A 24,211-nucleotide genomic window follows, 5' to 3' on the forward strand; every position below is an offset into this window, starting at 1 on the left:
GAACAAATATTCTACAAAAAATATTTGAATTATATAATACAATAAGAAATCAACAAAACACCGAAAAGAAGAATTACCAACCTGAGCTGTTCCATTTTCTCCAGTGTTATAGGTCCTTTTCCAAGGACCTGGGTCATCTCCTTGTACAACTTCTCTTGAGCTCCTTCTGCAGTCGTCAAGAAATATATGGCCCATGTGCACACTGTAAGATAGAGCACAAATCTCAGAAAGTGTTGCTATGGCATAGCGCATAACAATATCTTCCAATCAGCAACCACATTACCATTTTCAAGTTTGGAAGTTATCCTTGGGGGTGCAACCGCTGGGACCCCCACAAATCCTAAGATCCAAGGCTCTGAATAGCCTCATGTGAATGGATCAGAGGATGATCATGGATGGTGTTCGACTGGTCTTCACCAATCCCATGAGAATGAATGGCGCAGCAATGTGCATGATCAACCACTGCTCCATTCACATGGGGCTCTGGATAGATGGGGGTCCCAGCTCTCAGACCCCCAGCGATCAGGAAGTTTTTCCCTATTACACAGATAAATGATAACTTCCAAACCTGAGAATAACGCTGAAAAAAAAAAAAAAAAAAAGTGTAGCGCTCTAGAGCTACAAAAATCTGCGTAGCCCTGGCCTTGCTGCCCAGTTTTTCAAGGGTTCCCATTTCATTAATTACAATAAAAACAAACAAAAAAAGGCATACCCTTGTAGCTCTGGCACTCCTGGTTTTGGAGCACATTGCTCATTTTCATGCAGAGCACCCCTGAACTGCTGTACAGCTACAAGTCATGCACTCACTCACTGGGAGGTTCCCTAGTCTGAGCAGTCTGCCAGGACTACACATGCTGACACTTCTGCCCATACTGCAGTGACCACTGAGACTCCAGCCATAGACAGAAATCTCTCCTCTCTGTATTCTTCTACGAGCTGTATCAGAGAAGGGATAGATAGGGATGCCAAACAGGAGGATATTGAGAAAGAGGAGGAGAGTTCAAGCTGAGAGTGGTGGGAGAAAGGAGAGATCAAGCTGACAGCAGCATACTAATGCCAAGACCCCACTATCTGTATTCAGTCAGTATTTTTTCTCAGGAGCCAAAACCGGGTGAGGAACAATCAGAGGAAACATAATAGAAACACGTCACCAATTCTGCATTTATCACCCACTCCTGAGAAAAAATACCGACTGAATACTGACCAAATACTGATAGTGAGGCCGTGGCCTAAGAGAGAGGAGACATTGAGGTGACAGAATATTGATGGTTTTTGTTAGTCTATGGGAAGTAAACTTTGTGTAGAGACAGAGGAGGACCGGAAAAAGACTGAATAAGCAGGGCATGAGCGCAGACTGCCAGCTCAGTCTGTCATGTACAGCATGACAGACAAAGCCCCATTCCCACCTCCTGTAATCCATTTCTGCTCCGTGTTAATAAGGACAGATGTCACCTGACAACCACCAACAGCAAGTGGCGAGACACCTAGTGACCGGCACTTTAGGGCATTTTTATAGGGATAAGACTACATTTTCTGTAAATAAAGTGATTTACAAATTTGCTACGTAACACACACACTATTAACCCCTTAGCAACCGCCAATACGACTTCAAACTGACCTGAGATATAGGTGAAAATGCAGCAGAAATCAGCTGACTAAAGCGGACATCCTACTGCAACAGATTGTGATCATACCAGACTATGGCCATTTAACCCCTTAAATGCTGCCATCAATAGTGACTGCGGCATCTAGATGGTTAGTGTGGGGGCTCCCTCTTCAACCCCTTCGGCACTTTCCAACCATCAGGACCATACAGTCATGATCTCAATGACAATTCACAACCAAATAAAGGCCTCAGAGTCTGCCGGCTATAGCAGCCTGTTCAGAAGTTAGCAACAAAAATAATTTTTCTTTCTTGTCATGCCACTTTGCATTAATTCCTGAAAAGCACCTGAAGGGTTAATAAACTACATCACAGCAGTTCTGAATACGTTGGCTGATGCAGTTTTTAAAATGGTATCACTTTTGGTGGTTTTCCAATATATAGGTCCCCACAAAGTCACTTCAAAACTAAATAGGTCCCAAAAAAAAAAAAAAAAAAAGGAGAGTTTTGTAACATCCCTTGAAAAACAAAATAAAAAAAAATGCCGCTACAATTTTAAAGCTTCTAACATCCTAACAAAATAAAATAACATTTTGCAGATGGTGCTGATGTAAAGCAGACATAAGGGAAATGATATTTATTAATTGTTTTGTGTGGTGTGACTATCTGGATTAGGCCACAATCCCGCTATCAGTCTTTGGTCAGTATTTTTCCTCAGGAGTGGGAGCCAAAACCATGAGTGGGTGATAAATGCAGAATTGGTGACTTGTTTCTATTATACCTTTTCTCTGATTGTTCTTCACCTGGATTTGGCTCCCACTCCTGAGAAAAAATACTGACTGAATACTGATAGTGGCCTTAAACAGCTGCTCAAAGTTTGAAAATTGCAAATTTTTAGAAATTTGTCAAATTACTGATATTTTTATAAACAAATGTGAAACATATCGACCTAAAAATTTACCATGGTCATAAAATATAATGCGTCACAAAAAAAGTGCCTCAAAATCAATGAGATATGATGAAACATTGCAGAGTTATTGCCACAAAGTTACATTTGAAAAATTTGGCCTGGTCACTAAGGGGTTAAATGGAGCTAAAGAACCATTTAAGAGAATCAGTCAGCAGGTTTTTCCTATTTAATCTGAGAGCAACATGAGGTAAGGGATGAGACACGGATTTCAGCGATGTTTCACTTATTAGGCTGTGTGTGGTTTCAATACAATGAGTTGCTTTATTAGCAAGAGATTATCACTGCAGGACTAGGTGTCCACTGCATCCTGGTCCCCAACCACCCCACTCTTCTGATAAACAGCTCACTGTCCATAGACAAGGTACACAGGAAGCTGTGGTGTGGCCAGGGTCAGTTGTCTGAGCTCTGTTTCATGTTGTATCAAAAAACACTGTCACAACTGCTTACCCAGTAAACCAAGTGATACATCATTGTAATAAAAGTCTATTTTCCTACATTATGCTGCAAAAACCTGGTAAACGATTCCATTTAACTATATGCTTTAGCTGTAGTCCCAAGAAATTCAAGGAGTATTATGCAATTTTGTGGACTGCAGCATTACCTTCAAGAATTAAAACTCTGTAGCACTACAAAAGGCCTTAGTATAGCCTTATGAATTTTACATCAGTATAAAGCTAAATGAGGACTGGGTCCAAAATATGGAAGAGGTGCAAATCTTTCTATTATACCTCTCCTCTGTTTGTTCCTCTCAAGGTTTTGCCTTATATATACACTGATGTAAAATACGGACCTGAAAACTGAATCATGAAAGCGACCAAAGGGTAAGTTCACTCAGTTCAACGTGATTTGTTGCAGGAATTTCTAGGACTGGCTCATTTATCTGAATGGAGCTTGCAAAATAGTTCATGTGCTTACTGCAGAAACAATCTTATTCAGACAAAATGGAATTAATTTCCAGTGGCAAAAAATGTCAGCAACAAATAAGCCACATTTCAATTTACCTTTAAAATGGTCAAGGTTGTTTCGACAACATTTGCATACATTTATAGAAAAATTACAATATAAGAAACTGATACAACACTGGAGAAAAGGGCAGATGTCATAATAGCCAGAAATAGTGTTAGTCTTCATAATACACATGTGGCAGCTTATGCTGAAAAGTTACCAGACGTTATTGGTAGGCTTAAAATAGAAACGTCAGGCCAGAAGACATTACACCGAAACGTACGTCGGGGTTGGCACCACATCCCATTACAGGCAACAACATGTGTCTGTATATGCTTTCCTAACTATGATTTACATATGCATGTCCTGCTGGGTCCTCTTATATGATGTTGTTCTTTCTCATAATGTTATATCTAAATAGTAGGATACCAGCAGACTATAGACCTATTACACACATATGGGATTGCGAGATAGTTTAGATGATTTCATGCACGCGTTGCCAGTATACACCATTTTTTGGAATGTGGACCATCTTATAGTTTCCCTCTTTTTTACATGTTTTTAAAACAAAAGTATTTTTTGTATTGTAATTAATACAATTTGATATTCATTTGGTAAATGTGGTTCTGGTGTACATTTTTATATGATCTAAAAGCAACAAATGTGTATATCTCACCAACAGAGCATCACAGCATAAAATGGAAAAGAGCAGAAGAATCAAGGGAGCTCAGAGTTTTTACCAAGTGATTTAATAATTATTTTGGAGCAAGCGCCAGGTTCTCATCAAAACGTAGTCAGCATTTTGTACAAAACGCTGTCTAGTTCAATTTATAAAAGAATACACATTTATAGTATACTTTGGGTATAAATAAAAAGGTTTCCATTCATTTAGCACAGAGCCCAAATAACTGCCCTGATCATGTCTTTTTAAGCATTTCAGAGCTTTCTCTCTCTGAAATAAGAGGGAGTGGATTACAACCTGATCACTGTTTAGAGAAATTACTGTTTACTCTCTCAGCGCCACAGTGATGACTGGAACTTACCAGCTGCAGGGAGAAGGTAACCTTGCTTTCTCCCTGCGCCTAAACATCAAGTTACACTGTTACATATCTTTGGAATGGTATATGCCTGCAGATTAAATACTATGCAGGTAAAAACAGGGTTTGTTTTCCTCAAGACCGGTTCCCTTTAACTTTTAGTGTTCTAGTCAGTTTTATAAACACAAACCGTAATTCTTGTTTGTATCAGGGGGGAGAGGGGGGAGAAGAAAGAAGGAAGAAGAACCAACTAAGTGGGTATGTATATGCATGTGAAACGCATAGTTGATAAAAAGTTAAAAACAAAACAGCACATTTTATCTAAGGGAATTAGATTTTTTTTAAAAAAGTACTTTATCCATTTGGTAAAAAAATAAAACAGCAAATGCACAAATCAAAATGTCAGTGATCAAAGGGCTTGTCCAGGAGCGAATATGAAAAAAAAAAAAGCTGTATTCTGACACCTGGAGTTAAATAAATACTAACAAATGTTCTTTACTGACCCACCTTTGTGTTGAGCCCCGTACAGGCTTACATCTGTACCCCCCACAAAACGGGATATGCACGGGGCCATAGACTAATGGTGCTGGCAGAGCTGTGCGGTGCCATTTTCGGGCGTATAAACCTACTGGAGGCGGACACTCATACGCAGTCTACATCATCTGAGTGTCAGACTCGAATGTGAATGTGCACTCCGCCGGCACCATTACAGTCTATGGTGCATATGTCCGAATTCCGTTTGCGGGTGGTTTGGCCTTAAGCCCTGACGGGGCCAACGAACAAGTGCCAGAATGCAATGTGAAAGCACCTTTAGGTTTTATTGACCTGCAGTCCAGAAATGGTCCAGGTTTGGCAACAAAATATCTTTTTTTTTAATTTTTTTTTTTTTTTTTTCTAGCCAGCTTCACTAGTCATCAGAAATGATTTAGTCAAACCTGAACAACCCCTTTGAATGAATGGTCTTATGTCTCCATGCTGCGCAGGTGCCAGCTTCAGAGGCTGAAGGATCATGCATCATACTAGATTTAATTTTATAAAAAAAAAAAATAAACATTACCTGCATCTACTATGGAGTTACTACACAGCATCCCAGATGCAGAAGAAAACAATCAAATGCTATATTAACTAATACTGGAAGATATAAAAGACATTGGCAACATAGAACTAAGGCTAAATGATACGCAATTACAACGTTTTGAACGGGGAAATTAAATATTTAGAACATTTTGTAGAATAGATATTTCCTAATAGATAGTATTATGTGCATTGATACAAATATGGCAATAGTACACTCTTCACTCTGATAAAGCTTAAAAAAAAATGCGTTCTTCTGCCAGTAACCGTTATTTTAGATTTTATCAGTTATGATTAAAACTTACAGTTTGCTGTGATCACACACCCTGCCAAGGAGAAGATCATACAGTCTTCTAGGACCTGGAGAAAAAAAAAAAAACACAACCAAAACTTTAGATTCTGCGATTCTGACAAATAATAATGAGATGCGGTAAAGAGCACATGCAAACTAGGTCAAAAGGAAAATCATCTGCATAAAGACTTTAAAAGCTGGTTGCTGCAAAACCCGCACAGAAAAATTCATGTCCTTTGTACACTGAGAATTAAATTCTAACTGCACTTTTCATTCTTTTTTCCATAAGTACAAGAAGATAAGATATATTACAACATTTCCAATCAGAGAAAAAGGGCTCTTTTACCCCTTATCTGTCACATCTTGTATCCTGAACTCATGATTCACTCAAAGACTTATCAAATCTGTCTACAAATTAAATTTTCAGTGAGGAATCATATTACACCCACTTCATAAAAAAGTCTAAAAGGAGAGTATGGGGGGGGGGGGGGGGGGAGCTGTAGGGAGACAAAAAGAAGAGAAATAAAGCTTTTAGAACGGAGGTAAAAAATGCTAAACATGCAGGATACCAGTCAAGTAATGGCAAGAAATAGTCTTATTATTCATGTACATACAGTGGGGGAAAATAAGTATTTGATACACTGCCGATTTTGCAAGTTCTCCCACCTACAAAGAATGGAGAGGTCTGTAATTTTTATCGTAGGTACACTTCAACTGTGAGAGACAGAATCTAAAAAAGAAAACTCATAACATCACATTGTATGATTTTGAAATAATTAAATTGCATGAAATAAGTATTTGATACAATAGAAAGAGGGATTTTTGGTACTCACCGTAAAATCTTTCTTGGAGCCTTCATTGGGAGACACAGGACCGTGGGTGTATGCTGTTGTCGCTAGGAGGTCGACACTAGGCAAAAAAAGAAAAAATAGTTCCTCCTCCACAGTATACACCCGCCTACAGGCACGAAGCTCACCAGTTAGTGGCTAAAGCAGTAGGAGGAACATAAAATAACTATGTAATGCCCAACGGGGCATAACCGTGAAAACTAAATTAGATGCCCAACAGGGCCAACTGGACATATGCCCTAAATCAGGGAGGGTGCTGTGTCCCTCAATGAAGGCTCCAGGAAAGATTTTATGGTGAGTACCAAAAATCCCTCTTATCGCTTCAGTGGGGGACACAGGACCATGGGACGTCCAAAAGCAGTCCCTAGGGTGGGAGAACAAAAGATAGCCACAGATTAGGTTTGACTGTGGGCAACCGCCGTCTGCAGAACCTTCCGTCCAAGACTGGCATCAGCTGAGGAATAAGTGCGGACTTTGTAAAACCTTGAAAAGGTGTGGAGTGAAGACCAGGTTGCGGCCTTACAGATCTGAGAAGCTGAAGCCTGATGGCGAACAGCCCAAGAGGCCCCCACCGCCCAGGTGGAGTGAGCCCTTACCCCGTAGGGGGAGGTTTGTCCGAGACGAGATATGCCTCCAAAATAGTCGAACGTATCCAACGGGCGTTGGTTGACTTGCAAGCAAGGCCCTTGCGACACCCTTCAGGGATGTCAAACAGGGCGTCTGAACGCCGGAGGGAAGCCGTTCTAGAGAGGCACACATGTAAAGCTCTGACCAGATCCAGCTTGTGCAAGGATTTCTCCCATGTGTGCACTGGGGCCGGACAGAAGGAAGGCAAAACAATGTCCTCATTGATGTGGAAAGAGGAGACTACTTTCGGCAAAAAGGAAGGCACAGGCCTGAGCACTACCTTGTCTTGATGGAAGACCAGAAAGGGTGACAGACATGAGGGGGCTGCGAGCTCTGCAACCGTCCTAATAGAGGTAACGGCCACCAGAAAAGTCACCTTCCAGGAGAGAAGAGAGGCTGAGATGTCCTGAATGGGTTCAGCAGGGGCTGTTGGAGGACGCTTTGGACCATATTAAGGTCCCATGGATGCACAGAGGGGCGATAAGGCGGCGCCAGGTGAGCCACCCCTTGTAGAAACGTCTTGACCTGAGGACGGAAAGCCAAGTTACATTGGAATAGAATGGACAAGGCCGAAACTTGGCCTTTGAGAGTGCTTAAGAGAGAGTCCCGCTTCCAGACCAGACTGAAGAAAGGCCAAAATGACAGGTAACGAAAAGGACATGGGAGCTAGCAGATCTTTCTCGCAGTGACGAAAAAAGGATCTCCAGGTTCTGTGGTATATGCGCGAGGTTGCGGGTTTTCTGGCACTAAATAGGGTCTGGATGACGTGGTCTGCAAAACCAGCCTTCCTCAACACTGCAGCCTCAACGGCCATGCCATTAAATTCAGAGAACGAGAACTCTGATGAAGAATAGGCCCCTGAGAGAGGAGGTCTGGACGGTCTGGTAGTCTCCAGGGGGAGTCGATGAGCAGGTTTACTAGATCTGCGTACCAGACGCGTCTGGGCCAATCCGGGGCTACTAGAATTACCGGTACTCCTTCTATCTTGATCTTTTTGATGACTCGAGGGATCAATGGTAGAGACCATGATATGACTAGCGCGTCTTGAGCGATCGCGGGAACGGGCTACAAAGGATGGAACCTTGTGATTTAACCGAGACGCCATGAGGTCGACGTCCGGCGTGCCCAGTCGTAAGAAAATCTGATGGAACACCTCGGGATGGAGAGACTATTCTCCTGAAGCAAGGCCCTGTCGACTGAGGAAGTCGGCCGCCCAATTGTCGACCCCCGGAATGTGGACTGCCGAGATTGTCGGAACTGTGTTCTTGGCCCAAACTAGCACTCTTGCCACCTCTTTCAAGACAGACTTGCTGCGCTTTCCTCCCTGACGGTTTATGTATGCCAAAGCCGTGGCGTTGTCCGATTGTAAGCGGACTGGGAACCCTGCAAGAAGATCCTGCCAGTGACGCAACGCCAGGTAAATTGCCCTCATCTCCAAGATATTGATCGGTAGGGAGACTTCGTGGGGACTCCACAGGCCCTGCACCGTGTGGTGAAGGAAGACTGCTCCACCAACCGATGAGGCTGGCATCGGTCGTGACCACCTGCCAGCAAAGCAGTAGGAATGACCTCCCGGGTCTGAAGGAAGAGGGGCGAGTCCAACATGTTAGTGACCTTCTCAAATGAAGAGGTAACCTGATGTGTCGATCTAGAGACGACGGGTTCTTGTCCCATGCTGACAGAAGGGCCAGTTGAAGAGGCCGGGTATGGAACTGGGCAAACGGCACCGCTTCCATAGCTGCCACCATTTTTCCCCAAGACACTCATGCATAGGCGAAGAGAGTGTGGACTTGGGTCGGAAAGAAGGTGGATTCCCTGACGGAGAGAGTTTATCTTTTCCCTCGGGAGAAGGACCCGGGCATGGGTCGTGTCGAACTGCATCCCTAGAAAGGTTACGCGTTGAGATGGGACCAGGGAAGATTTGTCAGTGTTGATCAGCCAGCCTAACCGAGAGAGCGTGTTCAAGGTGATCCGGAGACTGGAGACAGTCCCTGAACATGGGACCCTTGATCAATAGGTCGTTGAGGTAGGGGATAATTACAATCCCCCTGGCTCATAGAATGGCCATGACCGTCGCCATTACCTTCGTGAAAACTCTTGGGGCAGAGGCAAGCCCGACGGGGAGAGAAGTGAACTGATAAGGTGCGTTCTGGAAGGCAAATCGAAGGAACTTCTGATGTGGTGCACAGATTGGGATGTGAAGATACGCATCCTGAATGTCCACTGAACATAGATATTCCTCGGCTTCCATCGAGGCGATTACCGACCTGAGGGACTCCATTCTGAAGTGCCGGATGCGTACCTGTCGGTTTAGTTGTTTGAGGTCCAGGATCGGACGTAGTGAGCCGTCCTTTTTTGGAACAAAGAAAAGATTGGAGTAAAAACCGGAAAACCTTTCCTGAAGGGGGACTGGAACTATGACTCCTGAGCGCAGAAGGGAGGCGATGGCCTGAAGGAAACCGGGAAGCAGAGATGGATGCGGGGGGCATGACCTGAGAAATAGTGTTCCTGGCATGGCGTTGAATTCGATCTTGTAGCCGGAGGTCACAATCTACTTGACCCAGGCGTCTTCTATTACCGAGACCCAAGAGTCTCGGAACAGAAGTAGACGGCAGCCCACCCTGGGAGAAGTCCCAGGTGGGAGTGACCTGTCATGCTGAGGAAAATCTGTTGGATCGTGATCAGGATAAGGAGGGCTTTGAAGAGCGGACCCTTCGGGCGCCAGTTGGGAGTGGGCCTAAAGGTAGGCTTACGTCTCTCTCGCTGTGCTGGGGTACGGTCCTGTTGAGAGGAGGGGCCCGGTTGAGCGAACTGACGAAAGGACCGGAACGTCTCCTAGGAAAGGGGCGTTTAGGTCTCGGCTGGAGAAGGGAGGTGCTCTTGCCCCCAGTGGCATCACAAATGATCTGGTCTAACTTAGACCCAAACAGCCTGGAGCCTTGAAACGGGAGATTTGTTAGTGATTTTTTGGAGGCCGGGTCAGCGTTCCAAGCCTTCAGCCAAAGAATTCTATATATAGGAATGGATATTGCTAGCGACGCGGGCTGAACAGGCAGCGGCGTCAAGGGACACCGTGAGCAGATATTTTCCAGCGTGGTCGATCTGATCCGCTAGGTCAGCCAGATCGTCCGGGGAAGCCCCTGTTAGGATGCCCAGCCTAAGCTGTTTGGCCCATGCGGGGACTGCTTTTGATACCCAAGTTGAGGAGAAGGAAGGACACAGGGAGGTGCCAGCAGCCTCGAAGGCTGACTTAGCCAAGGCCTCAACCTGTCATCCGTAGTGTCCTTGAGGGAGGAACCATCTGGAAGAGACAGCACCGTCTTGGCGGAGAGACAGGAGGATCCACAGATGGGGATTCCGTCCATTTGCTGACAAGATCGTGGTTAAAACGGGTATAGCATGTCTAACTGATCCTTTCCAGTGAAGCGCTTTTCTGGATGTTCCCACTGTTTCTGAAAGACGCTGTCAAATTCTGTATGGTTAGAAAAGATGTGAGCCGGGCGCTTAATTCTCTTGAAGGAAACTGAGTAGTCCTGAGAAGGGCTCTCGTCCTCTAACATGCAGGGTCTGACTGACGGCCGATATAAGGCTGTCAACCATGTCCTGGATTTTACAATATTGGTCCATGTCGGTTCCAGAGTCAGAATCTGATGCAGTGTCAGATCCCAGAGCGACCTCTGGGGAAGAGGTGTGAGATACAGGGAGCATTTTGGAGTTTGGAGAGCTGACCCTCAGGGTGGTTTCACATTTCCATGTTTTGCAGTCAGTACTCGGACAGTGATGTGCGGACTGGATGCAAGTCTCCTGACCTGAATTCGGCAACCTCAGACAAATGCCCCCTGTCCATACATGGACTCCTGAAATAGGCCTGGACAGAAATGATGGTACCCCTGAAAATGTGACAAAAGGGACATGTTAAATCAAGTTGTGTCCACTAATTAGCATCACAGGTGTCTACAATCTTATAATCAGTCAGTCAGTGGGCCTGTATATAGGGCTACAGATACTCACTGTGCTGTTTGGTGACATGGTGTGTACCACACTCAACATGGAGCAGAGGAAGCAAAGGAAAAAGTTGTCTCAGGAGATTAGAAAGAAAATTATAGACAAGCATGTTAAAAGGTAAGGGTTACAAGACCATCTCCAAGCAGCTTGATGTTCCTGTGACTACAGTTACACATATTACTCAGAAATTTAAGATCTATGGGACTGTAGCAAACCTCCCTGGACGTGGCCGCAGGAGGAAAATTGATGACAAATCAAAGAGACGGATAATATGAATGGTAAAAAAAGAGCCCAGAATAACTTCTAAAGAGATTAAAAGGTGAACTTCAAGCTCAACGAACATCAGTGTCAGATCGCACCATCCGTCGTTGTTTGATCCAAAGTGGACTTCATGGGAGACGACCAAGGAGAACACCATTGTTGAAAAAAATCATAAAGAAGCCAGACTGGAATTTGCCAAACTACATGTTGACAAGCCACAAAGCATCTGGGAGAATGTCCTATGGACAGAGGAGACAAAAATGGAAGTTTTTGGCAAGGCACATCAGCTCTATGTTCACAGATGGAAAAATGAAGCATATCAAGAAAAGAACACTGTCCCTACTGTGAAACATGGAGGAGGCTCTGTTATGTTCTTGGGCTGCTTTGCTGCATCTGGCACAGGGTGTCTTGAATCTGTGCAGGGTACAATGAAATCTCAAGACTATCAAGGGATTCTAGAGAGAAATGTGCTGCCCAGTGTCAGAAAGCTTGGTCTCAGTCGCAGGTCATGGGTCTTACAACAGGATAATGACCCAAAACACACAGCTAAAAACACCCAAGAATGGCTAAAAGGAAAACATTGGACTATTCTGAAGTGGCCTTCTATGAGCCCCGACATAAATCCTATTGAGCTTCTTTGGAAAGAGCTGAAACATGCTGTCTGCCAGCAGCCGGAAGTGCTCGCCTGCGGGGCTCCGCCGTCAAGTGGTAGTGGCCGCTGCGGTGTACTGCAGATCCGCCTCCCATTCATTTGAATAGGAGGCAGATGTGCAGTACACCGCGGTGGCCACTACCACTTGATAGCGGAGCCCCGCTGGTGAGCACTTACGGTCGGCGGCCGCCGATAACAGCTGATCAGCTGGGGTGCCATGTGCGGGATAGGGCATCAATGTAAAAGTAGTGGACAATTTCTTTAACTTAAAAAGAGTACCATCATTTCTGTCCAGGCCTATTTCAGGAGTTTAATTTTTTTTAAAAATTCTGTAGAAGCAGGGTTGAAAAGCAATGTCTGATTTCATTTGTTCATTTTCATAGATTTTTAATTTATTATTACTTTTGTCAGATTCAAGTTATTTCTGTGACCATTGTGGGTTTTTCTTTCCTTAACCACTTTCTGACGTGGTATGTAATAGTACGCACCCCCTGTTCAGCATGGGCTTCGGCACGGAGCCTGCACTGAACCGGGCACATGTCAGCTGATTTATACAGCTGACATGTGCCCGCAACAGCCGCGGGTGGAATCGCCGGAAGCGCTTCACTTACCCTGCAGCAGACCCCTGTGGTTGTCATGTAAAGATTGCTATGAGCGCCACCTAGTGGTCGGCACTCATAGCACAGGAGCATTTCTACTACATAGAGGTGATCTGCTCATGACCTCTGTAGCAGAGGTGATCAGGTAATTGCTGCTTCTAGTCTCCTATGGAGACTATTGAAACAAACAAAAAGTGTAAAAAAAAAAAAAAAAGTTTTAAAAAATATAAAAAAGTTCAAATTAACTCTTTTGAACCATTCAAAATCAAATAAAAAAATAACCCCACATACACAGATTTGGTATCGCCCGCTCTATCAATATATATATATAAAAAAAAAAAAAAAAAAAAAAAGAATCCGATCGATAAACGGCGTGACAAGAAAAAAATTCCAAAGGCCAGAATTACGTTTTTTTTCGGTCACCGCAACATTGTAATAAAATGCAATAACGGGCGATCAAAACATCGGATCTACCCCAAAATGGTATCAATAAAAACGTCAGCTTGGTGCGCAAAAAAGATCCTAGTTACTTACCGGTAACAGGATTTTACAGAGCCCATGACAGCACCACCTGAGAGAGGGTATCCGCCCACCAAGGACAGGAACCTACTGAATAAAAAGGCGGTACCTCTCCTCCGCATCAGTTTTGTTTCAGAGCATGAGAGGGCCTCCGAAGACAGGTTAATACATAACCACCACCTCAATATTTGTACTAAACACCTTAAAAAGTGCACACCACAGTGATAAAGGGGAGGGAATTAATAGGGTGCTGTCATGGGCTCTGTAAAATCCCGTTACCGGTAAGTAACTAGGATCTTTTCACCTTCTCCCATGACAGCACCACCTGAGAGATTTATAGAGATCAAATACCAGAGGGAGGGATCACAGCTTGCAACACCCTTCTACCAAAGGACAGATCAGTAGAAGAGGAAAGGTCAAGACGGTAATGTTTGTAAAACGTAGCGGGGGATGACCAAGTTGCCACCTTACATATGATGTCGATGGGCACATCCGCCTTCTCAGCCCAGGAAGCAGCTACCGCTCTGGTGGAATGGGCCTTCAGGTTCTCTGGAACCGGCTGATTGCTAGAAGAGTAGGCTAAGGTAATAGTATCCCTGACCCATCTAGCTATGGTCCCTCTTGTAACCTTAAGTCCTTTCCTAGCCCCCTGAAAGGATAAAAATAAGGAGTCACTCTTTCTCCAGGCTTTTGTCACTTCCAAATACTGGACTAACACCCTTCTAACATCTAAAGTGTGAAGCTTATGTTCCTCAGAATTCCCAGGATTAGGATAGAAGGAAGGGAGAGTGATTACTTGCATCCTATGGAATTTGGAGGCTACCTTTGGAAGATAGAGTAATCTTAAAACCAGACCCGGCCTATCCGTACATACTTGAGTGAATGGATGGTTAACGGATATAGTGCGTGTAAGTCACTGACTCTACGAGCTGATGTCAGGGCGACCAGTAGAGCAGTCTTTAAAGTTAAGATTTTTTCTGAAACCTTCTCTAAGGGCTCGAAGGGAGGTTTGGTGAATGCTTCCAGAACTAAATTAAGGTCCCAAGGAGGCATTCTTGGAATAGGAATAGGTCTGGATCTATGACAAGCTTTAATAAATCTAATGATCCATCTATTTGCTGCCAAGTCATAATTATACAGTGCCCCCAGAGCTGATACCTGCACCTTAAGAGTATTGGTGGCTAGTCCCATATTTAACCCCTTCTGGAGGAATTCTAGTATGACCTCAATAGGAATCCTCCCTTTGGCAGACTGACCCGAGGTAGACAAGAACTTAGCCCAGGTTCTACCATAGATTCTAGTTATTGGCTTTCTACTTGCCAGAAGGGTAGTAACAAGATCCAGAGAAAACCCCCTTTGCGTCAATAGCGACTTCTCAAAATCCAGGCCGTCAAATGCAGGCCTGCTCTTTGGGGATGACAGACTGGGCCCTGCCTGAGGAGATTCGGGATGTCCGGAAGAACCCATGGATCTGCTTGGGACATTCTCTTCATCCAAGTGAACCATGGTCTCTTGGGCCAGAACGGGGCGATCAATATAACCCTCGCCCGTTCCTCTCGGATCTTCCTCAGGATAGTAGGGATCAGTACTAAAGGGGGAAAGGCATAAGCTAGAGTAAAATCCCACGGAATCCGCAGAGCGTCCACCGCAAACGCCCCCTCTTTTGGATTCAGGGAGCAAAAGGTCTCGGTCTTCCGATTGTGTCTGTTTGCAAATAGATCTATCTGGGGCTGTCCCCACCGACCCACAATCTGCTGAAAAACGGCTGGATTCAACTCCCACTCTCCTTGTTTCAAGATGTGACGACTCAAGAAATCGGCCTTTATGTTCTTGTTGGAAGAGACTTGTCTCGCTGTCCGACTAGAGGCCTTGTACAGAACGATCCCTTAGGTGAGCTCCCCAACCTTCTGCACTTGCGTCTGTTGTAATTGTATCCGACACCTGGAAGGTCCAAGGAACCCCCAAAGATAGGTTGACCGGAGATGTCCACCAGTCCAGGGAGTTGATCACGACATCTGGAAGAGATATTTTCCCATTCAGACGACCTTTGAGCCGCCTGTCCGCTGCCAGAATCTCCTGTTGAAGACATCTGGAATGGTACTGGGCCCACTGAACCGCCGGGATGCAAGATGTCATTGTACCCAACAGAGACATTGCACTCCTCAGGGTCATGGTCGGATTGCTGATAACCTGAGATATTAGGGATCTGATCTTCAGCTTCTTTTCCTCTGGCAGAAGACAGGTTTGGTTTTCTGAGTCCAGAATGAGACCCAGGAAAGAAAGACTGAACCCTCTTTGGTTCCAGCCTCGACTTCTCCAGATTTAACAGCCAACCTAGGCGTCTTAGACTGGCCATGACGTCCGCCAGGGCTAGAGCATAGAGTTGACTTGATCTGCCCACTACTAAGAAGTCGTCCAGAATATCTCTTTCCCTCAAGTGCGCTGTGACCTCCAGAATAATTTTTGTGAAGACCCTCGGCGCCATGGAAATGCCAAAGGGAAGAGCTGCGAACTGAAAATTCCTTACGTGCCTGCCGAATTGTACAGCTACTCTTAGAAACTGTTGATGATCTGGCCAAATCGGGACGTGGTAGTAGGCGTCCTTCAGATCGAGGACGCACATAAAACAGTCCGGAAATAACATCTTTATGGCCGATTGTTTCCATCTTGAACGGCCTGTAGATTAAATGGTCGTTCAGCCTCTTTAAGTTCGCAATGGTCCTGAAGGAGCCGTCCGGCTTCTTTATTAGGAAGAGAATCGAATAGAATCCTCTTCCTTGCTCGGGTGCAGGTGTTTCCACCAGAACTCCTTTCATGAGCAGAGAGAGAACTTCCTGCTGTAAGGCTATCTGTTCCGCTAAACCCCTGGGGGCTGATATTTTGACAGTGTTCTTGGGCCTGCTTTTGAACTCTAATGTGAGCCCCCTCCTGACTATCCCTAAGATCCAAGAATTGGATGAAATTTCCTTCCAGGCAGGCAGGAAGTGGGACAATCTTCCTCCCACCTGGGGGGGAACTATCACTTAGGGGCTTTCTTATTCTCGGAGGAGGGACCCCCCGAACATGAAGCCTCTGTTATACGGCTTTCTGTCTTTCCAGCTACCTTGGTCTCTGGGAGCTTTACTGCAGATGTATTTTCTCTTCCAAAAGGAGCTGTTAAACCGGGAACCAGACACCGTGGGAAATCCATGTTTTTTGTCTGCGGCTTTATCTAGGATGTCATCTAGAACTTTGCCGAACAAGAAGTCCCCCTCACAAGGGATTGAGCACAGTTTAGACTTTGACTGCACATCCCCTGGCCAGCTCTTGAGCCATAGCGCCCTACGGGCTGCATTAGAGAGGTTTGCAGACCGGGCAGCCAGCCTAACTGAATCTGCCAGGAATGCAGCCGCTCCCTGCACAAGAGGAAGGTCCGATAGAATTTTCTCCCTGGACACATTCCCCCTAATCTGGTCTTCCAATTGTTGAAGCCAGATCATCATAGATCTAGCGGTGCAGGTGGCTGCTACTGCCGGTTTAAGGGCCCCTGCTGACGACTCCCAGGCTTGTTTAAGGAAGGACTCCGCTTTTTTATCCAGCGGGTCTTTTAAGGCTCCTAAATCCTCAAAGGGCAGCGTGGATTTTTTTGAAAATTTTGAAAAGGCCACGTCAATCTTAGGGGTTTTGTCCCATTTAGCCGCATCCTCATCCTCAAAGGGGTACCTCCGCTTGGAGGATGACGGCAGCTGACCCCTTCTCTCCGGTTTCTTCCATTCCCTTTCGATCAGAGATTTAATCCTGTCATTGACCGGGAATGAGCGTCTCCTCCTTTGGTCTAAGCCCCCGAACATAACATCCTGGACTGTTCTGAGCACCTTGGTATCGGTAATACCCATAGTCCCTCTGACGGCTTTAACTAGTCTCTCAGTATTATCAACCGAAAAACAAGGTCTGCCCCCCCCCCATCATCATCATCCGAAGACTCCGATGATGATGAGGAGAGATTAGAGGAGGAAGGCAGTTCTCTTGCAAAACGGGACTCCACTGATTCTGAAGAAACTAGTTTTCGCTTCTTCCTTTTGCGTGAGGTTAAGCCTCTTAAAGACTCTGACCTCTGTTTAATTCTAAAGAAAACCTGGGGGACTCCTCTGCAATGGTTTTCTGAATACAGTCCGAGCAAAGGTTTTTGGCATAGGAGGTGGGAAGACCAATTTTGCATAAAGCACACTCCCTGTTTTTACTTTTAGCACTACACTTCTTCGCCTCCTGCCCCAAGAAATGAAAGAAGAAGGAGGAAAAGAGAGAGAAGAGCACATTATTCAGGACAAGACTTTCACGAAGATCACTCACCACACTGCCGTTCAGACTAGGGTACCGGAGGCGGTGGTTGCCGTTCACATGAGGGCTCCCATCTGGCAGAGGTGGATTGACGAAGTCTTTTCTGACCAGTCTTGCCGTAACTCGCACGCCCTCCACTGCTGTGACTTTGTCGATGGGAAGATTCTTGATGCTCCATTTGCTTAAGCTGCTTGCGCTGCTTTGATGGCTGTGGCTGCTGCTGTACCTCCTGTGGCGGTGACAGCTGCTGCCCAGGTGACTGCGGCTCCTCATTCATCATGGCGGGGATGCAGACACCGCCATCTTGATTGCTCCCCATCCTTAAAAGCATTAGGGCTCCACCTCCTTTAGGCTCCTCCCCTTCCGGCAGCGTGCTCATTTTTTTTAAAAAAAAATTTATTTATTTTTTTAAAAAAAATTTAGCCAGCTGGCGCGCTACACCGCAGATCTGCTCCCTTCTGCGCGTGCGCAGCCCAGCGGCACCCGGCGCGCTTGCAGCGGGATGACGGCTTCCCACCCGCGCATGCGCACACCCGGCTTCCGGCGCACTCCGTGATCGGCGCGTCAGCACCCCACGCGTGCGCAGCCAGGACTTCCGGCGTGCTCCGTCACAGGGTGCGACGCGACCCCCACGTGCGCAGACCCGGAAGACCTGCCGGCCGGCACACTCAGCTAGTCTTGCGAGGCGCAGACCCGGCCGCAGTCCCCGGCGCACACGGGGAGGAATCCAAAAAACAGCACCTCCTCCTCACACGCAGACCAGGGCAGCAGCCAGATGGGCTGGGAACAGGGACCATCTGCTGCTTCCACGGCCTCTAGGCCGCACCGTCCATAATCCAGGTACATGAGGTACCACCTGGCGAGGCTCCCATCAGGAACAGGAACCAAAACTGATGCGGAGGAGAGGTACCGCCTTTTTATTCAGTAGGTTCCTGTCCTTGGTGGGCGGATACCCTCTCTCAGGTGGTGCCGTCATGGGAGAAGGGGAAAATAAGCCCTCACCTGGCCCCAGATCATGAAAAATGGCGTTTTTTTTTTTTTGTTGTTTGTTTTTAGCAAACTTTGTTTTTTTTTTCCCACCACGTAAACAAAATGAACCTATTCATGTTTGGTGTCTACGAACTTGTAATAACCTGAAAAATAATGGCAGGTCAGTTTTAGCATTCAATGAAAAAAAAAAAAAAAAAAAAAAAAAAAAAAAAACCTGTGGAATTGCATTTTATTTTTTGCAATTTGACCGCACTTGGAATTTTTTCCCCGTTTTTCAGTACACGATATGGTAAAACCAGTGATGGCGTTTAAAGGTACAACTCGTCTGCAAAAAAATAAGCCCTCACATGGTCATATTGAACAAAAAAAAAAAAAAAAAAAAGTTCTAGCTCTGGAAAGAAGGGGAGCAAAAAACGAAAGTGCAAAAACGGAAAATGATCCGGTCATGAAGGGAGTAATCGAGGGGTACCAACAATTTTGACCATGCGTGTACACATTACTATGTGCTAATAGATGGGGGGGGGGGTGGGGAGGGGAAACACACAACGGAGTGCTCCTTTATGATTTTTAGGAGAGTTTGACCTCCACGATGCTGACTCACCTGCTTGTCATTGAGGTTTCCTTGTAGTAATGAGTCCATGAACACATGTCGGCCGGGGTTCTTCCCTCTGCGCTCTTTGATGGCTTTTTTCAGCACAGTTTCCATTTCCATCAGAGCTTGAAACACAAGAGGAAAAACTTATGTACACTCAACTAAACTGGAATTTAGAGAACGTCATGTTCTGGTTTGTTTTTGTTGTTTAAAGGCAAAACTGTATTGTTATTGTAAAAAAGAAAATATATGCTGTCTTAGCCTGATTAATTTTGTATATTGTATTTGAAGAAAACACTAAAAACTGTACTCCAATACCGTATGCCTGAAGGTGTAGTACTTAATCAATGCAGTGCTACTCGTGGTCAGGGTCTGCGACACATTTAATAGGGCCCCTTATCAATTTTTTTTATTTTAAAGAACCATGGAAGACAGGGGAAAAAAAAAAAAAAAAAGTTGCCACGTTTCCCCACAGAAAAGTGGCAATGAACCACTTCAGATGCAACTATGCTAGATTTCTGAATATAAAGTACGAACTACACTAAAATCACATACTGGTAGAGCGTTCAGTAGTTCCCGTATACTCATTGTGCATTCATTTCTGGACATTATGATCTGGGATAGCGATGTGTTATACCTACACAAAAAAACAACTGTCAGCTACGAGTGCTTCTCACTAAATTAGAACATCATCAAAAAGTTAATTTATTTCAGTTCTTCAATACAAAAAGTGAAACTCACATTATATAGAGTCATTACAGAATGATCTATATCAAGTGTTTATTTCTGTTAGGGTATGTGCACACGATGCAGAAATGAAGCAGAAAATTTCTGCATCATTTCTGCATCTCCCTGGCAGAAAAAACGCATGCAGATTGTGCATGCGTTTTTCCTGCAGAATACATGCGGATCCACATGCAGATTCACATGCGTTTCCGCATGCAGATTGACAAGCGCTTTCCAGGCGATGTTAGCATCACCTGGAAAGTGCTTGATAACTAGGTCACACTATATAAATCCATGCAAACAGCATGGATTTATACAGTGTGAACCGAGAGCGTGTATATACTTACCTCCGATGGCCCGCGCTGTCCTGCTCAATCTGTTCTCCCGGCTGCCGGCAACTTTGAATTGAAAGACCTGCCGACGTCAGCGTCACGTGACCCGTCACATGACTCTGACGTCACCGCAGGTCCTACAACTCACTGCAAAGTGCCGGGAACCAAGCGGGAGCGCTGCGCGGGCCGACAGAAGGTAAGAATACATTATTTTTTATTTTATTCTTCTTTTTACAGCTTTTTTAATGGTACCTGGGTGTGGATGAGACTCTCCTCTCCTCCACACCCGGGTACCATCCGCACATTAGAACGCACCAATTACGCAAGTACAGATGCTGTCTTGCGGAATTGGCGCGTTCTAATGCAAGTCAATGGCGGCGAAATCGCCGCGTTTCCGCAAAATTAATTGACATGCTGCGGATTTTTGACCGCAGCGTTAACGCTGCGGAAAAATCCGCATCATGGGCACAGCACATGCGGATTTCCATTGGGGAACATTGCTTCCCTTCTACCATGCGTTTTTCATGCGTTTCCGCGGCGTTTACGCAACTGCAAAAACGCCGCGGAAACGCATGAAATACGCATCGTGTGAACACAGCCTTAATGTTGATGTGTTTTCATTGGCTGTAAGCTATAATCAAGTCATTATCTCAGTAAATTAGAATACATTAGAACAGCTTGAAAAATGTTTTTTTAAAATCCAAACTGTTGGCCTACTGAAATGTATGTTCAGTAAATGCACTCAATACTTGGTCGGGGCTCCTTTTGCATCAGTTACTGCATCAATGCGGTGTGGCATGGAGGCGATCAGCCTGTGGCACTGCTGAGGTGTTATGGAAGCCCAGGTTGCTTTAATAGTAGCCTTCAGCTCGTCTGCATTGTTGGGTCTGGTGTCTCATCTTCCTCTTGACAATACCCCATAGATTCTCTATGGGGTTAAGGTCAGGCGAGTTTGCTGCCAATCAAGCACAGTGATACTGTTGTATTTAAACCAGGTATTGGCTCTTTTGGCAGTGTGGACAGGTGCCAAGTCCTGCTGGAGAATGAAATTTCCATCTCCAAAAAGCTTGTCGGCAGAGGGAAGCATGAAGTGCTCTAAAATTTCCTGGTAGACGGCTGCGCGGACTTTGGTCTTGATAATACACAGTGGACCTACACCAGCAGATGACATGGCTCCCCAAACCATCACTGATTAGGGAAACTTCACACTAGACCTCAAGCAGCTTGGATTGTGCCTCTCCACTCTTCCTCCAGACTCTGTGACCTTGATTTCCAAATGAAGTGCAAAATTTACTTACATCTGAAAACAACACCTTGGACCACTGAGCAACAGTCCAGGTCTTTTTCTCCTTGGCCCAGGTAAGATGCTTCTGGCGTTGTCTTTTGGTCATGAGTGGCTTGACACAAGGAATACGACACTTGTAGCCCATGTCCTGGATACGTCTGTGTGTGGTGGCTCTAGAAGCAATGACTAGCAGCAATCCACTTCTTGTGAATCTCCCCCCAAATTTTTGAATGACCTTTTCTTAACCCCTTTCTGACATGATACGTACTAATATGTACTGACTGTCACAGGTGACACCTGGTGCTATGTGCTGGGAGCAGCCCTGCACCGCTCCCAGCACATTAACCCCTGAGATGCTGTGATTGAAGTCAATTCCGGTGGCAAGAGGAGGTAAGCACCGGTACTCACCTCCTCTCCGGCGCTTACCTCCTCTTGCCACCGGAAGCAATGACTCCAGCAGCAGTCCACTCCTTGTGAATCTCCCCCAAATTTTGAATGGCCTTTTCTTAACCATCCTTTCAAGGCTGCGGTTATCCCGGTTGCTTGTGCACCTTTTTCTACCACACTTTTTCCTTGCACTCAACTTTCCATTAATATGCTTGGATACAGCACTCTGTGAACAGCCAGCTTCTTTAGCAATATGTAAAAAAAGAGAACAGGGCGCAATGGGAGACTCAGTATTACAATTAGTAGGGGGGTGTGGGAATGGCTACTAACCTTATGGAGTTGTGCACCTCTGCACAACCCCAGTGTAAAGCTCCACAAGCTCCGCTCCGTTCGTGGCTGTCATCTGCTTTCAGCGGCGTTCACAAATCCTGATCTCGCGGTGGTGGGTCGCGTGTCCAGGTTAGTTTCGCCTACCACCGAGATGGACGCCCAGCTTCACCAACACTCACGGCAGTGTTCCGGAGGGGTTAGGGCAGCGCAGCTTGGAAACCAGGGTAGTAACTACTTAGTTATCTTCATCCCACAGGTGGATGAACAGGTAAATGAAGGCAGCTCTACCGCACCCCAACCAGGGGGAAAAGACAATCAATGAATGTGAATAGCGGTATCAGAGCACCAATAACAGGGCAAAAATTAAATTGACTAGTTTATTAACACACACAAAACGTTTCGGTGGGCAAGGCCACCTTCATTAGGTGTGACAACGCGTTTCGGTGGACAAGGCCACCTTCATGAAACGCGTTATGTATGTTAATAAACTAGTCATTTTAATTTAATTTTTGCCCTGTAATTGGCGCTCTGATACCGCTATTCACATTCATTGATTAGCTTCTTTAGCAATGACCTTTTGTGGCTTCTCCTCCATGTGGAGTGTGTCAATGACTGCCTTCTGGACATCTGTCAAGTCAGCAGTCTTCCCAATGATTGTGGAGCCTCCTGAAACAGACTAAGGGACCTTTTAAACGCTTAGGAAGCCTTTGCAGGTGTTTTTTGTTAATTATTCTAATTTACTGAGATAATGACTTTTGTGTTTCCATTGGCTGTAAGCCATAATCATCGACATTAACAGAAATAAACACTACAAACAGAGTGATCTATTTCAAATGACTCTATATAATATAGGAGTTTCACTTTTTGTATTGGAGAACTGAAATAAATTAACTTTTTGATGATTTTGTGAGATGCACCTGTATATCTTAATACATTTAGTGCCTCTTATGGACTGTAATAGAAAATGACATGTATGTCAGTCATGAGCTGATGTACCTTAAATTAAAGTGTATTCTGGGGTAGATTGCAGTATATTTGTCTGATGGCGGCAGGCCACGTCATCTGTTTAGATAGTATTTATTTAAGATTTTATAGCACTATTTGTGGCAAATTTACCGACTTTTACTGCCAGAAAACTAGTGTAGGAGGGATGATGTATTCCACTGATAATTACTCAAATTTTAATAACACTATGACACAAATTAGGTTAAAGAAAGTATGCGATAAAGAGGACAATTGCTATGAATTTTCTGGTTCGGGTTTTATTTTTGTGGCAATATTTTAATACAAACTCACCACTTTCATACTGTTTTTTCCGACTAGGACTCCTTTCTATAGATCCATCAAGAAAGCCCTTTCCGATCTCAGACCAAATCTGGAATAAAATATGGTAAGATAAAAGTTATGTTCGTATAATTTTGAATATACTTTTCACGCAGACATTTTTTATAGAGTTTACTTCCTTCACATCATGTTCACTGAGAAGAATAAAATAATGTAAATAGTTAATGATAATTACACAAACGGTTTTTAGTCCCCCACAAGTGATACAAATATTACCTTCATTATATAAGGAGGGATTGTTTTGTGTCTAGACAATTCTTTATCATTTTATATTAGTGAAAGCACAGAAAACACCAGGTTATTTAGGTCTTCCTGACACGGATTGTTGATTAAAGTGGCATACAATTTCACAGGTCCACAAATCCATTTTATTATGTGTTCACAATGCAATTTCTGTATTAAAGGGGTTTTCAGAAAAAAAAAAAGTTAATCTAGAGACTGGTGTTAAAGAAAAAAAAAAAAAAGCTGAACTCTGG

The 24,211-nt window shown here is 44.8% G+C and overlaps 1 protein-coding gene across 1 annotated transcript in view; it reads right to left on the bottom strand.

The window, feature by feature from the left end:
- The window catches only part of CYP20A1 (cytochrome P450 family 20 subfamily A member 1), a 69,567-nt gene that overhangs the window by 14,906 nt on the left and 30,450 nt on the right, over positions 1-24,211 (bottom strand). Inside the window, exons 6-9 of the mRNA XM_073646429.1 lie at positions 23,688-23,766; positions 19,341-19,456; positions 5,935-5,989; positions 82-202 (exon numbers count right to left, since the gene is read on the bottom strand). Of these exons, the coding sequence (XP_073502530.1) occupies positions 82-202; positions 5,935-5,989; positions 19,341-19,456; positions 23,688-23,766 (371 nt within the window). The remainder of the gene's footprint in view (positions 1-81; positions 203-5,934; positions 5,990-19,340; positions 19,457-23,687; positions 23,767-24,211) is intronic.

The sequence above is a fragment of the Phyllobates terribilis genome, unplaced genomic scaffold (assembly GCF_046119375.1).
Source record: "Phyllobates terribilis strain yellow unplaced genomic scaffold, ASM4611937v1 Scaffold_9__5_contigs__length_417890890, whole genome shotgun sequence".
Lineage (NCBI taxonomy): Eukaryota > Metazoa > Chordata > Amphibia > Anura > Dendrobatidae > Phyllobates > Phyllobates terribilis.